General features: G+C 35.2%; 1 protein-coding gene across 2 annotated transcripts in view; it reads left to right on the forward strand.

Moving 5' to 3' along the window:
• Nucleotides 1-1,257: 1,257 nt before the first annotated feature.
• Nucleotides 1,258-17,768, forward strand: part of LOC149471954 (dynein axonemal heavy chain 3-like) — a 156,249-nt gene continuing 139,738 nt past the window's right edge. For both annotated transcript variants that reach the window (XM_089651965.1, XM_089651956.1), the window contains exons 1-2: nucleotides 1,258-1,763; nucleotides 2,072-2,204. In XM_089651965.1, the coding sequence (XP_089508091.1) occupies nucleotides 1,352-1,763; nucleotides 2,072-2,204 (545 nt within the window). In that variant the 5' untranslated portion in view covers nucleotides 1,258-1,351. The remainder of the gene's footprint in view (nucleotides 1,764-2,071; nucleotides 2,205-17,768) is intronic.

A 17,768-nucleotide genomic window follows, 5' to 3' on the forward strand; every position in this document is an offset into this window, starting at 1 on the left:
AAGTTTAAGATATGAACCTGATTTCTACGTCACTCATTGACTTGCGTTTTAACCTATAGATTGTGCTCCACATCAGACCACAACAAATCACAAGCTGTTGCACCCAACTTCATTCTGTGTTGCTAAGTAAATTACTGGGGAGTTTTTTTTTCTTTTTCCTTAACCAAGCATTCCAGTGATTTTATACGTCTTAATCTTTTTGCAGTGAAGACACAAAGCTAGTCTGCAAACATCATCTAAACAGACAATGAAGGCAGAGAAAATGGGGATGCATACTGCTTCTCCAAATCCTATGTGTATGCAACATTGTGATTATAACACAACACAAACTAATTGCCTATTTGAAGACCACAAAGGCTTAAAGGAAATAAGACCATTGCTTTATCCTGTAATATAAAGTCTAGAATACAATGATGCTTTCAATGCATCATGCTACTTAGCACATCTGCAGTGCATTCCCAGAGTTATAAATGCATACAGTGATGACACAATATGCAGTCATTCATTGTTCCTTGTAGAGAAAATGTTTTCAAGTTCCATTTAATAACCTGTAAGCTGAACCAAATACAAAGATGCCTGGCTACAGGTTTCTTAAGTGACAGTTAGGTACTGCATTTAAATAGGATGTCTAATCGTTTCACTTACATTTTTATATTGTAAATCTACTGACTTAGTTTGTGAATGTTGCAATGCGTTGGTGTGTGTGTGTCTATTTGAGTGTGTGTATATATATATATATATATATATATATATATATATATATATATATATACACATATATACACACACCGTACCCCATGCTCAGTAATGTTATTGCCTTTCTATTCAGAGACCTTAACAACAATTGGCAGTATTCGTTGTGCTGTGTTTACTTGTTCTTTATATTGACAGTTGGTACTATAAGCCTTTTAAGCAACAAAGGCAAGCCGCTCTACAGCCAATCTGTGATAAAAGGGGGAAAAATGAAATCACTATGGAAACTGGAGGAAGGATCTAACAGCTTTCTTTCTAGAGTAAATGTCTGATGTTTGTGACTGCAGGGAAATAAAATTCATAAATTTGTATGATGTTATCATTATTGTTTTGTTACCATAGATGATGCCATTTTCAAATCATCCGACCTTGGTTTTATTAAGTGATCCCTTTGCTGAAATAGTTACTGTTTTTCACTAGAAAAACAAGAATGTGATGAGGGGAGGAGTGTAGAGCTAGTCTGCTTCTTAAATAATTATTTTTTTTTAAATCACACAGAGCTCCTGGGTCCTGGAATGAAGACCACAGTGAGCTTTTCAGCAATGCAGCAACCCGGGGAACTGAATGCCAGTCAGAAAACAGTGCATCATCCAATTGCATGCCTGCCTTTGATCTTGGACTGAGAAACTCAGAACCTCTCCCTCCAATCCAGAAGCAAATAAATACTAAGGAGAAGAGACATCCCTCGATTCAGTGCACAGACAGTTCGAGACAGAAAAACCAAGGCGACTGTCATTATAAGAGCACAAATGAACCTGTTTGGATTGCAGACTGCAGCAAATACCTGTCTCCCCCTAGGAGTTTGCCACTTCTACCAGCATCATCAGACTACGCAGAGAGCCCTGGCTTACACAGGCCACTGTCTTTCTCTCAAGACAAAGCCAGTCATTCTTTAAGCACACCTGCAGCAGAGCAGCACGGAGAACTGGAGGGGACTAAACACTCCACTCAGCCTGAAAGCCAGCCAATCTCTGCACATACTCGCAAGAAACCAAAGCACATATCTCATGGTAAGTAAGACATATGCATTCCACAATGCACATATCACTGATTACCTGTGCTTTTCCTATAAAATCAACACTTTTTTTCAAAACATCATTTTTCTGTAAAATAGAAAAGACCAATTTAATAAGCATCATTTATTTTCATATTATTTCAACATATTGCTTTATGAATCTCAAGACCTTTTTTAAACTTCATGTTACAAAGAGGTTTTTTTTTCGACTTTTTTTTACGTTTTTGCATGTAGGGTTTATGATTTTCTAAGAATTTTCTCACATATTCAGACATAATGCTTTGTTTTGAACTTAAATTGTAGGTTGTGCTGAAGAGGATTGGAGACAGCATGATGCAGTGACCACAGCAGCTCTGAATGTGGTGTTTCCTCCATCAACCTACTCCACACATGGCCTCTCCAGACCAGCTACACCTAATGAAGAGCACCTAGACAGGTGAGTGATTGAAAAGGACCTGAAATTAGGTTTATGATCAGTATTTTGCATGTTTCAGTCCTGAAATTCCAGACCATGTTGTATAAAGTAAAGCTACTAAGTAGAAATCTCCTATTTCCAACAACTGCTGGAAAGTAACATTTAGTGTGTACTGTGTAAAGATCATCAGATTAGCATCAGTTGCTAATCCAAAATCGCCAGAGTTGGCTGGATGCACTGTAAAGTTAATACACACAAAGTGTTCCCAGTTCTTTTCAGCAACAAGTTCAAAGTATAGCCGGTCCATTAATCTAAGCAAATGCACATTCATCATACTGTTTCCAAATCACTGTTTGAGCAAGTATGCTTTGAGTCCCATAATTACTAGATCTGCTCTGAATAATAAATCTCCCCTATTGTATGTGTGGGTAATAGACTGTGATTTCTATACATTTATTTTCACAAAGAAACCAAAAAGGGAGGGCACACACACCAGAGCCTCTGATTTTATAGTAAATAATGCTCTCTTGCTTTATAGGATACAGGGAGTCATTAGTCTAGGGATTCAATTGAAATAAAAAATGTCAAAAAATCATATAACCTTGTTATATAGTAGAAGGGTGTAGATATATTATTCAGTAAAAGGATATGAATCATACAGAATTAACCCAAATAACATGGGCATTTTATAAGTACAGTATTTAAAAAAATAATTTTATTTACAAAAGGGAAGACAATGCCCATAAATAACATATTGTTTGTAATCATGCTATGCAGGGTTATTAGTCTGTTTATAATCTGTAGATGATATTATTATATGCACTGACTTTTTCCAGTACTTGCTTTTTGGTTGTCAAACCAAGTGCAAAGCTTAACTAGTATAGGGTTATCTGGGGTTAGAAAGCTGAAATACAAGTGTGGTGCCTATTTTCTGACAATAAAGCCATGCTATGCTCACAAAAGCAATCTCCCTTAGGTTGTAAAATCAGCAGCTGAGAGCAACACATGAAAACCTGCTTTATACATACACACAGATTGCTGAAAGAGAACTGTTCAGTTTCAATTAAGTATGATTTTTTTTTTTTAAAGCTGCATGCTAATGGCACAATAGTTTTCTAAAAGGAAACAGTATTTCCAGTATCCATATCCACACTATCCTGGAGGCTTTGTGCATGTAGAGGAGTAATCTCTGCAAATGCATGTAGCACAACTACTAGGCTGTTTAATTGATCTACCCTAACTGTGAATTGGATAGGTCCTGCAGGTCACAAGATGTGTCATTTATTGTGAAATGCTATTGTACATCTGCTTTTGTTCCATTTAAATGTGTATTGTTCTGAACAGGATTACAATCATCTCTCTATTCTCCTTATGTGCCTAGCAAATAATAACCCTACTTATATGTAAGAGCACTGGACTTATACGATTCTGTATAAGACCTGTCAAGTATATATGTAATGTATACTGAAGGCTTAAGTACAATTGTCTACTTCACTCCTATAGAAACTAATAACCTTAAAGTGATGTATACAGCTATAATGGTGATAGATACAAAATTCATAAATGGCAGATGTGTTTTGTTTTAAATAATAGGTCACATAATTAATACTAGAGTGTATATTATAACATTATGTGGCATAGTATAGTATCTGTCTTTGGTGTTTCTAAAATACCATGATTTTATTTTATTATATTATCACTTATGGTTCCTTTAGAACACTGAAATTAACCTACATCTTGATGCATTACGTTAAATATCAGGATATTTATTATCATTACATTTTTATAATAAAACATCCTTCAAATTAGTATACAACAGAAGCACCTGACCTGTAACTAAAGAGATCATTGTGAGTACACCAATGTTCTGCAGGTGTAAAGAAGCACAGATATGCTATTCTAAGCAAAGGTGATAATAGTACTACAAGGGAATGTAAATACACAGTGAAGAAAATATAGGTGTTTGTTATGTCTTTACTGTACAATGTACGTACCTTGTCTTCTGGATCTGTTATTAACTAACTGCCTTCTATTGCAGTATTCAGCTATTTTTTGTCCAGTGAGGGTAACACAAGATAAGATAGTCATTTAAGAGTTAAAAGCAAAGCCCTGGCATTTACTTGCTGAGATCTGTCAGAGCCTGAGCTGATTGGATTCATGTCTGCCTCTGGAACAATAGTTACCTGTACGCTTTCTGGGTTGCTTGGCAGACACCAGCAAGCTGTATAAGGTCTTCCTCTGTTAGACAGTGATCAACGAGAATCCCTAATGACAGTCTACTTTTCATTAGAAAGAGGGGAAAACTGCATACCTTCTTGATGAAGGACAGAACTTTGAAGCTTTTACTGGTGTCATTTCCATTCAGCCTTGACTTGGCCTAAAGGTTTTGGTTCCCAGTCTACAAGTCAGCAGGCTATCACTTTTTTCTTCCTCCACCCCCTTGTATTGCTCTGCACAAGCAGATTAGTGTCACAGCTGTAACAGGCACAGTAAAACACATTACAGATACAATCTCCATGGTGGCAGGCCAGCATGGAGGTAGGACAATAGACAAGTTTACTGATTTTGTTTTCTCTTTGATGTGTAAAGTAGCTTTGAGTTATAATTTTACAATTGCTAAGAACATTATGGTTTGCTTTGTTGACAATGCAGTTACCTTCAAAACACATTGTTTTGCATATGGTGGTAAAAGCCTGTGAGCAAACACAATAAAATAGAGCAACCCACATTATGCTTGGTAACCAAGCTGGCTAGGAAGCCTGGAGGACTTGATTCATATAAGACACAATCATTCAAACATTACTTTAACAGCATGCATAATAATCAGTAATATATGACACAGGAACATGCTGTTCACAGTACATATGCAATATTAAACATCAGTGTTCCACAATCTAATTTGTGATTATATTTACACTCTGTAAAATGTACCAAGGTCACATAGTTTTAAAAATTAATGAGGCTTGCTGCTAGTTTCAGATGGTACCCTCTACTGCTACTGCAGATGAACGTCGTTATTGCTACAGAGTTTGATTGAAAACAGTCTATATAGTGAAACAAAATGCATCAACAGAAAATATATCTGTACTTGGGAGTATTAATATGAATTAATTTAAAGGTAAATGTAAAATTATGGCTATTTTCAAAGAATACTAATTTAGTGAAAATTTAGTGTGAATATACAACTGACATCTGCATATCACAAAATTATTTCTTGTAGAGTATTTTATTGGCTTGTAATGCATGCAGATGAAAACAGACCACAATACTAGAAGGAGATCTTTTCATTCACAAACATGCGCAAGTCTTTTAATTCAATTATTTAGAAGGGTTAATGTTTGCTACAGGTATGATGGTGCTATGGGAGATTAATTCATCATAAAGCCTATTATGATTGACATGGAAAGATCTAATCTTTTTAATTTCAGATCTTCCACCAATGGGGATGAAAAGGGATTTAAGTCCATTTATTGTTTTTTTTAAGTCACAATGAACTGTTCATTTTAGGAATATTTTCCCCCCTAATCCAGGCAATTTCAATGCTTCAGGAAAATCTGATTATTTCTGAGTAGGTTTGTAATCCTTCATATGTGTAGTGTATATAGTACCCATTGTCAATCATCTGTCAGTAGTACATTGCCATAGCTATGTGTTCATTATTTGCATTTTAACCTAGAATCTTCAAAACAATGGACGCATTAATTTACATTAAACACATTAAGAGGTGGCAACTATTCTTTATTTTTGGCATTTGTACAATGAGGGAAAAATATTTTCATTAATTCTATGAACACCTTTATGACTAATAATTGTGTTCCAGGTATGTCTTTGTGCTTGTGTGTAATTATATGTAAAGAGACATGTCTATATAAATATTGGAAACAAAGAAGCTATGATCAGCCTTAGATATTTTTGCATTTAGAAAGTTTCTTTTGTAGTTCTTAAAGTGATATGAGCAAACATTAAATATAGAATTTTGAATTTAAAAACATTCTATAGCATTTGCTGAATACAATTGATTGCAATGTTAAAGATCAAGATAACTAAATGTATGAGGGAAATAATGACCTGTGTAATTTAATAGTGCATACAGATGTCTTCATAACTGCTTGAGCTCTGTTAGACTGCAGGTCAATGTGTTACCGAAGGGGTTACACAAATCTGAGGGATATGCAAACTATATGCAATGCAATAAATCTTTATAATTAGGTTGAGAGTGTCACAATTGCAGGATGTGACATATATTTGTGCAAAAGAGCAGCAAGCCCTGTTGCTTATCAAGGTCAATTGGTTCGAAATACATTATAGCCCCTTGCAGGCTACATTGAGGATGATTAAATATAATAGCCCAATACTAAAGCAATTATTCATTCCTACCACAGTAGCAGCGGGTTTCTCAATTTTTAAAAAAGGAGATGTCTATTTTTTAAAAGGGGAAATGGCAGCTATTTGCTGTAAAGAATAACATGATCAAATACATTTAGGTAACATAATGGCAAGTGTTCAAGTAAGTCCTAATCCCTGTGATTGTTCTCCATCCTTTTGTCATTATGTTTGTAGCTGTTTTTTGAAAATGTCACTTTATGCAGTTACTGTTTTACAAAAATATGTGTGTTTGGATAACTGGTGTAGAATTGCATGCTCCCAAGAATACACATTGGGGTGCTAATTGTTCTTAAACACAAAATGGGTCATTTAATAAGACATTGTTGATATGCAGTAACCCATAACAACCAATCAGATTTAAGGATATGGAAATAGGATTAGTGAATGTAGATTGACAATTAATAAATATTGTACTTTTGCAATAGCCCTAGTAACTATGGAAAATAAGTGTAGCTGCATTATATTTGTATTTGATACACACTCCTATTGTTGTAGTAGTCCCTGTAGCACCTAAGAAAAAAAACCAAAATATATATTGCCACTAAGGATATACATCTTAGACAGTTTCCTAATGAGCATCATTATTTCATCCAATATTTATTCATTTCTGTTAAAGGCAACAGCCACAGCAATTGCATACAAAGTGTTAAAGTCATACATGACAGGCAGGCAAATGAGGGTGAAAGACTGCAGCTCTGTGTAACCATAACTCGTCTAATTTATTTTTTATGCAAAGATTAATGTGCACCCAGCATGAATGTTTTGGTCTCCTCCATCATTATGAGAGAGAACTTTGGATCTGCATTACCTAGCCATGTTACATCAATCAATCAGCGGGGTATGGCTGAAGAATTTCAGCAGGATCCCCACCTGAGACTTAGCACATCCATTTCACTAATGGTCTGTTCCTTTTTATATTAGAGCAGAATGCTATTTCTTTACCTGGAAAATTACCTTTTTTCCCCTTTATATCAAATGACGAATTAACAAAGTGATTGTGCAGAATGTGTGCAAATATACAAGATAATTAAAAAATTCGACACAAATATATATTGAACAGAGCAATTAAGCATGCAATATCCTTTGTTGAGGATGGCATTAGCATTTAATCATTATGACACAGTTTTAATAAAATGCTTTTGTTCTATTTTAGGAATGTGCTCATCCTGTTTAATAACAAAGACAAGGGAATAAAAGACTTTTTTCAGTTTGGATTTCTTACTATTTTTTTTAAGGCTAAGTAGATTTGAAGCCTGTCCTCCAGAGATTTGTGGGATCTTAATACCATTAGTAATATTTGTAGTAAAATCTCAGAGAATGCTGTAAAGAGCTTTGTGGTAATTTTATATGGGATTTACCATGGCTAATATACTGTAAAAGAGTTGATGTTCTTAGAATTGTCATGGCAGGACAGTTTGATTTAAATGTGATACGTTTTTCTTTGTAGCAGCAGTGCAACTGTGACTAAAATTACAGCACAGAATAGTTTTTCATATATTACAATCGCTGGTTAAAATACATTAGGATTGTAGAAATTGTAAGAAACACATTTCCTAAAATTAAATCACAGCTGGCATGAAAGTATTTGAGCCCATTTTGTGCGTTCCCTGGTTCATTAATACTGGTTGCTGGATCTTAACCTGAACTGACTGGCTCCTGAATTCCACAATCCTTTTTCCTCTAGTATAGTACATCAGGCAATAGGGTAGAGGAAAAAACATTTTTTAACTCAGTACTTTTTGTAAACATTTAAATTTGATTACGTTCATTGAAATTGTTTCATACAGTATCTCTCTTATTGACTAGAGTCAAACAGTATACTTATAGAGTTGTGAAAATTGTAATGGCCCTTATTTTTCAACCTCCAATAGCATTAAGGTGATCTGAAGTGGCCTGACAAACAATATCATTCTATGTCACAATGCCGCTGCTTTACATTTTCTCAGTCTAATGAATCAATGCCAATATTCCATAAAATAATATATCAAAAGTTTGCTTATTTAAGTGGAAAATTGAGCACCTATTTCAGTGTCCTTCCCACTACCCTCACTATACTGATAATATAGTATTATTAATGTATAGTGCATTGTGGTATAATAGTGGTCAAAGGAGCACCAGTATTGACAAATTGATAAGCTGCAATACCAGGTTTAACCTGAAGTGTTATAGTCATTTAAATTTTGCAGTATTGCCAAGTGACAAGTGGGAGGAGTTACTGTTTGTGTCGGCGCCCTCTCTGTTGCTACATGGTATGAACTCTAGTAGGGTACATTTTTCAGCAATTAACGAACACACGTTTTAGGCTATTTTTCTTAAGACCAATTAGGTAGAGAAAAAATTAACAACCATTTAAGGTACTAATAAAAAGTTGTGGATTAAATGTGTTTATTCTTGCTGTAGAGAATATAACTAAGCTGAGCTCACACTTAAGTAAGAAAATGAACAAGAAAAATATTACACTCTTCAATATGGCAATTGCATGTACATAAGATGCAAAAATGTCTGCTAATAAGTTCTATCAAATCACTTTTACCAACCATATATAACATTTTATGAAGCCACATAAAATTCTAGGAAAGCCAAGTCATAATAGTTCAAACAAGAGTAAAGTGTTTTAATACAAATCACTGTAAATTTATATAGGAGGAAGGTAACATTGGGACATTATATGGGAGAAATGTAACATTGTGGGGGAATATATATGCTGGCACACAGCTGGGTTCATGTTCTGCAATCCCTTAGAACACTATCCTTGACATTTATAAAGAAAAATAATCGCTGTCATGTAGCAGTGGGCTATTTTTTATACATATTAGTGAATGCTATTAAGCTATAAGGGCAAGTGTAATTTAGATTAACCAGCCCTTAATAACGATCAGCTTGTCCAATAAAGTTAGTTATTTTTATCAACAGTTTAGTTGAAAATCTCTATTGCGTACATTATTTTTTGAAAATCCAGCAGCAGTTTATTTTTTCTTATCTCTGTGCTAAATTATATTTGGTGCAGCAGTAAATGAAGCAGGGCAAAACACATTGCATAGCTTCTGTGCTGCTTTTTTTATCTACTCACCTCATGTCATTATGTAAAAATGATGTACACCCACATAGAACATTCCTTTAATTAACATTGCATTGCGATAATGAAGCTGATTCCATCTTTATTTGTGCATGGTAACTGGCTTGTTATGGCAAATGTTATATTTCCATGAGCCCCACACATTTAGAAGGTGAATGACAATAGCTCAAATGAGATTAAAGATTGTTACATTTATCAACATTTCAGCATACTTGTCTGCACACATCCAGATTCCAATTAAAGAAAAAATGCAAAGTGTATTGCATGTATTCACAAATGTCAAAAAGGCATGCACATCATAAATTAAAATTTGTTGAAAGTTATCTATGTCAACTATTGGGAAACAGGCATCAGGATTTTCCTTTTATAATTGCCTCTGTTGAATTAATATAGCCCTCCTATTGGTTCAACATTGATCTTGTGACTTGGGGTCTTATATATTCTTCAGCTATATCTCCAGGGTATCTCCACCTCTTTCCATGAATCTAGATTTTTTGCAATTATTGTGTGCTTTTAAAAGCTCTTAGAACATTGCTATATGGATACGTCATGACATTGCTCATAGTAGTGCAGTATATTCCATATAAACCAGTGAAGCTTAGTTGTTAGGAAAAACCTAACTAGAATATGGGTGAAGCTATTATTATTTTTGCTGAAGGCTATAAAAGTTTAGGCGGATTATAGAAATATGGCCATTGATACTGCTAACTAGTATTAAAAAGTTGTGGATCTGAACCTTCATCCTGACCCTTGCTTCACTTTCTAGCAAGTGAATGACCTACAAAAAACATGCAGCCCCTAAAATCTGAATTACTGATGTGCATGCTTTTTTACAGGTGACTTACTAAATGGTGAAGCCAGGATGCAAAAATGGAATCTGTCTCTTTAAGACAAGAATCCTCCAGTAGCAGCTTTCATAGCTCTAGCTTCACAGGTTCTATTTAAATTAAAGTTTAGGGTTACAGTAGTAAAAATATGTACACCCCACCACTAAAGGCTCTTAAACTTTAACATGGTAATGTAGTGGCTGTACCAATGGTCATTGTGCAGGCATGGTCCACTGTTGTCAGCTTCAGAAAGCCAACCCTGAGCACTTACACTGGAGTAAGTGCATGTGGACAAAAAGTATCTGCAAACAGATTAAGTGAGATCAGTATTTATTCTCTGTGTCAGGACTAGGTTGCCTAAAACTGAGTTTGCACATTGCTTCATAAATATAAGTTTCTTGTGTAAGGTGTAATGACCTGTGGACCAAAGATATTGATTCAACACTGAAATCAGATGTTGCCATACATGTGCAAAGGGGCAACTGCTCCTGGGCCTATAAGGTCCAGGGTAGTCAAGACTTCCCCACCTTATTTAAAAGCCTTTTGCTCAGATTATAGTATAACATAGCAAAGTAGCTTTTCTATTTTCTTAACATTTAATTTTGTTCAGCTGTTTAAGCATCTAGCATTCTTGTATAAGTATTGTATAAGATAAGATTGTGCCTAATTTAAGTGGCAATGAAGTAGCAACATAAAACACAAAAGGGATTTGAAGGACCACAGTTTACGTAATGTGGAAGGGTTTACATGGGTTTTGTTTTGACTCTGCACATAAAATAGCTTTAGTAATTCTAAATACATTGTAGTCTACATTAGTCTTAAAAGTGATAGCAGATACAATGTAGCCATTGTTTATAATTATTAGTAGCATTTAGTCACATCTAAGTAGACTTGGTTTGTAATGTAAAAAATGTTGCAGCGCTCTTCCAAATGGTTTTCACTGCTGGAGTGGTACATCTTTAACATTACAGAGAAAGTTCAATCAAACGTAACTAAATATTATTACCTATATCATGACCTGGTTAAATGAAATCTTTCATAGATAACTGTCTATAATAACTTTATTAAACTAGTAATATGTTATCCAATTATGCATTCACAAATACTTTGTATTACTAATGATATTAAGGATGTCTTTGCATAGTAGTCCCTGTAATCCAGTACTATAAACCACTGCATATCAGCATTTACACTAGGAGAAAAAAGGGCATCACTCGTAGCCAAAATGGCTTTACTGCATTGAACAGTGCTGTGAATATAACAAATGGATCTTTCAGGTTGGAGGAGGGAGTACAGAGATGACCTCATCAGTCACTCCTTCGTAACTATCCAATCCAGTTTTGACCAAACTATATTGGTTTGACTGCATAAAGAAATGTGAATTGTCAGGATCTTATACACTGTCTGGCAGGTGTGTTAAAATTAGAACTTTGTGTGCATAGGAAATAGGAATATACATTTGCCAGGTAAGACTTTCAAAAATATGTTTCTACCAGTGTATTTAGCTGTTTGCCTGTAATAACACTTAAAGGTCTACTATACCAATAATTTTACCTTTTAAAATGTTTTTGGGAAATTTAGTTGTCTTCAACCTTTTGTAAAGATAACTACTTCTGCCTCTACATATATTTTATAAAACTATAGCCTTAAAATAATAATTTTTTTAATTCCAGGATAATTTTATGTTTTGGCGCTTTGCAAGATATTTTTTTAACAATTAATAGGCTAAAAAAAGTTTGATGTAAATGCAACCTTGTTGTTGCCATGCTTTGCTCTTATAAATTGTTGTAGTAATGTTCTGTTCATCATTTCTACTTTTTCTCTCCTATAAAAAATTGTAACAGAAAGTTACAATTTAAGTCAATTTACTTGAAATAAATTGATGGCTAGAACTAAACTGCTTTACATTAAAATAAACATATGATTTATTCCTGGACAAACAGATTTCAGATGTCAGTAACCAAGTAAATAAAGAGAAATCTCAGATGAATGTACAAAACTATAGCATTATATTTCCTTATGGTTATCAGTAAGAGGAAAGATATAATTTTCTAGGGTCAACACCTTCTGTGTTTAGCTTATGTCAGTAAGTTGATGTACATATACCTGGTTCTTTTTCCTATAGTTTGGTGATAGCATTTTTGACTGACTTAAAGTAGACTTTTTTTTTACTAAGCTATTATTGGGATAATTTGGTTGCTCCAGTTAAGCAAATGTGTGAACAATATATGAGGGTCTTTGAACCCTACTGTTATTTTATTATTCTTACTATTTGTTTCAATTTTGTATACAAGGGGTTCACATTAAAAAAAATCTAATTGTATTAACCCAATACAATTTCTAAGCGAAAATAGGCTAGTTAAAATAGACAAGCCATTTCTACAAACTTTTAAACATGTAATAGAAGTTAGCAGAGTACTTACCATAGTGGATTGGTGTAGAAGAGAGTATGGTTACTTTGATAAATTGTTGATTCAAAAATGCTCCATGCTATGCACTACCAGGCCCTGCCCCCTCCCAGTTTGTTTTCTTCCATTTCAATATTTTATTCATGTTTTTATAAAGCAAGGGGTGAAACATTACAATGAACCACTTGTCCTCCTGAGGATTTACCCCCCTTGTTGACCAGGCCATTTTTTGTGTTATGGCGCTGCGTTACTTTAACTGAAAATTGCATGGTCATGCAATGCTGCACCCAAATTAAATTTACACCCTTTTTGCCACGAATTGTGCTTTCTTTCGGTGGTATTTGATCATCTGTGCAGTTTTTATTTTTTGCGCTATAAAAAAAGATCGACAATTTTGAAACAAAAATATTTTTGACTTTTTGCTATTAAACATGTCCAGTAAAAAAAAAACGTATTTCATCATAAATTTAGGCCAAAATGTATTTTGCTACATGTCTTTGCTAAAAAAAATTACCAATACGTGTAAATGAATTGGTCCACGTGAAAGTTATAGCATTTACAAATGGCGGTATATATACTGGAATTTTTTATTTTTACTAGTAATGGCAGTGATCAGTGACTTATAGTGGGACTGTGGCTGGCATTCTGACACTGGGGGGAACTGATTTGGTGTCACTGACATCCCCAGTGACACCAATACAGTGATCAGTGCTAAAAAAAAGCCCACTGATACTGTACTAATGGCACTGGGCAGGAAGGGGTTAATATGAGGACGATCAAAGGGTTAACTGTGTGCTGGGTGTGTTTTAATATGGGGCCGTGTGTTTGTTCTTCACTGTAAACACTCTGCTTTGTATGGTTGTGCTGTGCACAGCCATGAAAAGCAGTGTGCACGAGCTAACAGGGAGGAGAACTGGTTTGTTTACAAACAGTTCTCCTCCCCGTCGGAGATCCTCAGCAATCACCGGGAGCTGGCGAGTAATCACAGGCTGGGACTCGGTGATTGACAGCTGCGGCCATGAATGGTGGAACGGGTAGGGCGCATGTGCCTCGTGCATGCCCCCTACCCAGATATGCAAAATCAGGTGTGTATATATACATGATTTTGTGCACCCGTGCCACCCTGTAGCAGTATTTCTGCTATAGGGTGGATGGGAATCAGTTAATATGTATACCAAAGCAAAGTGAGAACTGCAACTGTACATAAATATTCAATGTAAATAGCACACTGGAGAAGGAAACATTACCTATAATGTTATATATTATTAGGGATATGCAGGTCATATGTATAGTTTTTTTCTATAATCCACAATGTAATGGGGGCATATTAATGTTGTGTATAGAACAAACATAATAAATTATTGGTTGTGTAGCAAAGGATTAAAACAGATAGAGATGGATGAAGTACATTGAAGAACAGTTTAAAAGGTGAGATGCAGAATATATATATATCAAAGTAATAGGAATACGGGGAAAGGGGGGATCAGGCTTTGGTACATTTTGGAAAATTACTTGAAACTGATAAAACTGGGAGTTTATCTTAGATTTCCATGTACAGTACTTAGGAGGAGCAGAGGAAACATATGGATGACTTAGATGTACATGGCAAAGTGCTGTAGACAGTAGAAGGAGGTCATATGGATGAATAGTATTAACTCAGTGGTAGGCAACTTCAGCAGTCCAGTGGTGGTAAAACTAGAGATCCCATGAGGAATTGCAAGACTGACAGTCATAGGCATGACTCTCAGAGGCAGAGACATGATGGGATTTGTATTAAACCATCTAAGCAGCCAATACTGCTGGCAGTCTGCATTTTAGGACACAGAGGTCTTGCTATTAAGGCTAATGTCTGCTTACTTCTGTATTAACTGGTTTGTATGCCATCCCAGATGACAGCTTTTGAAAGACAGAGCATGGCATCTGGTAACTGGCTCTGAGGCATGTATTTCAGCATGATGCCCTTTGCTATTTTAGCACTCTGAAACAGTCTAAACCAAACCATAAGCCTGGCCATTATGTACATGCCAGCACCTTGACACTGTCCTTGGTAGATTTCCTAATTTAGGAAATAAATTTTAGCAGCTGAAATTAAAATCTATTATTTAGATACTACAGGAAAATGGCGCCTGATGTCACATTGTCCAGGCACACTGATGATCACAATTATATTAAAATGGCTTCAGCTTGGTTCCCACCCATGGGAGAACACTCCTATAATACATTTAATCCAATTCTGGGCTTAATCATAGAGGCCTCTATGATTAAGCCTGAAATTGGATGAAGCACATTACAGGGGGTTTTGTCATGGGTGGGAGCCAAGCAGGAACCATTTCAAAATAATTTTGATCATCAGTGTGTCTAGATAGAGTGTAGTGGTGCCATTATCTTGTAGTCCTGATCATTCCTGACAAGCTAGTGCATACCCTGACCAGCACTTGGAAGCAGCACAGACAGCCAGCAGGACCAATCCATTGGGACATTTGAGCTGTACTTTTTGAGTTTGTCTTTTGGTTACTATAATATAGATAGCTGTATTTCTTAATGGCATGTAAACATATGTTTAATATTTTAAACTTACTTTTTTCTTATAAACATTGAAAGGTAAATTATATACTTTGATACACTTTGATATATTTACTTTTAGAATACTAATATTTTTATGTTGCTGTGGTCAGCCTATTTTGTTGTATTTAGATCCATACACCCAGGTAAAAAGATACAGAGTAAACTTCCTGGGCCATCAATGTGATTAGTTGGCAGCATGACAGGTAACACCTTTCCCATCTGATCATTATATCTTTTATATAGGCTAAAGCTAGTATGCATTCTAGGTTTTGTGCCTTATATAACAGTTACTTGACAGATTAAACATTATACTGTGTGTCAAAACAGTTTTATATTAAATGCCTGTTTCATACTGTAACTGTAGTGTATTCTAATTTCAGCACTGGACAGTTCCTTATTGGGATGGGTAATAGATAACCACAAGATTAAAGCTGAAGTTTACTGTGCCCATATTTGCCTTTCCTGGCTCCTAATTAAATGCTAATTATTAAAACCTTTTACTTTTAATTATATACCTTATTTTAGACCCAAACTTTAGTGGATCTCTGTACTTCTTTATGCAATAAGGAAAGATCATGGCAGGTGAGAGGGGCCAGCAGGGTGGTCCCTGAATACATCACAGCACCCTGCCTCAGTACTTCTCAAGAGCCGTAAGCAGTGGGCAGGTCCTTGGGAGGAGTTACGCAAAAATAAAAATTCATTAATGAATAGATGGTAGCCAGGAAATGAGGTGGTCTCTATCTGACTTCCTGCAGCATCCAATGCATATTGTGAGAAGCCCTAATTTTTTGGGGAAGTAAGAGTAAGCAATTTCAGTACAAGAGAGTAAGCAGGAGAGTAAGCAATTTCAGTACTGTTCAAGAGTGAAGGTGACTGAAATTCAGCTTTAGAGCAGACCTTTAAAAATATACATATTATGAATTAATAGGTCACATAGATGTTGTATTGTATGCGTTGCACTGCTTAGAGGCTCCTCTTTTGGAAGGGCAATGAGCTAATTAATTGGTGGATGGAGCCACCATACAATCATATGAAAATAAACGTCTTCACCAGCACACCTTGACATAGTGATAATCTTGTCCTTTATTCACATGAAGCAACAGGCATCAGATGCCTTTAATGCCTGTTGCTTTATAAGGTGTGCTTGCGAGGATCCTTATTTTCCTATTAATAGGGCACATATAAGCATTGTGAAGTCACAGCATTATTGGAACATACAAAAGTGCCCAGTTCTTGTCATAGATAATAATACTGCTTTCAAGCCACCTTATGTGAACTAAAGATTAATCAAAAGCCACATGGTATATGTTCTTGTGGCATTGTGTGTGCTTTGAATCTGTAAAGGTTAATTAGACTTAGATTAGAAATAAAAATGAGTGCTTCTATTGCTGATGTTCTTCTGGAAATGCTAGCTGCCTGGCTGTCCCTTGCTCACTTTAGGTCACTGATTGGAGCAGATGCAGTAAGTCCAGTATTCCTGATGTACATACTTGATCCAATCCATTATTGAGAAATCATATTTTTCATATGGAAAATTTCCTTTTAAGCCTGCATGGAGTCAGAATAATTGGCTAGGTATTGTCTGCTAGAGTTGCATGAACATATGAGGGACAACCATTGTAGAACAATAGTAAGCAAAAAACAACCTGCATATGAACAAATATGCATGTTCCCATGTTTGTTTATGACCACAAACTTCACTCACTAACAATATTTTTAGGACTATAGTTCCCATTTAAGTAGTGTCCTCATTCTGTTATACAGAAATGTGCCTTTGGGTTCCTCACACCTACATTGAATGAGCATGAAATGCCCTTTTCAGTTCTTTGCAATGGTTTAATTTTTTGATAGCTACAAGTATGCTTTACACTCTCATGCTTTATTATAATCTTTGTATATAAAATTTGTATTTGCATAGTATGAGACAATTATTCAGTCAGGCAATATTATTCAATAGCTGTTATTTTGCAGCAAAATGCTGATGGTAATTACTTAGGTCTATCGGCTTGGAAAAAAGAATTTGTAATCCAGATAATGCTGATTTACAGTATTTGATTACCTAACAGTCTCTTAAAGGGATTATGTGGTCTTAAAAGCTGATTGCTACTACCATCGGTGATCAAGCCTGGAGAGTTTTAAAAGTGTAAGTCAGAAGTATGGCTGGGAAATTTTATTATCTCTCATACAGTTTCCATCATATTCTGCAAGGTTTAAGAGCAAAGATATGACTGTTCACTCTTAAAGAAAATCCACCCCTCTGACAAGTTTAATTTTTCTTAATTCTGGATAGCATAATAATCAATTTAGGAAAAATAATAATGTA

The sequence above is a fragment of the Staurois parvus genome, unplaced genomic scaffold (assembly GCF_062004578.1).
Source record: "Staurois parvus isolate SC_StPar_1 unplaced genomic scaffold, SC_StPar_1.0 ptg000025l, whole genome shotgun sequence".
In the NCBI taxonomy this organism is placed as follows: domain Eukaryota; kingdom Metazoa; phylum Chordata; class Amphibia; order Anura; family Ranidae; genus Staurois; species Staurois parvus.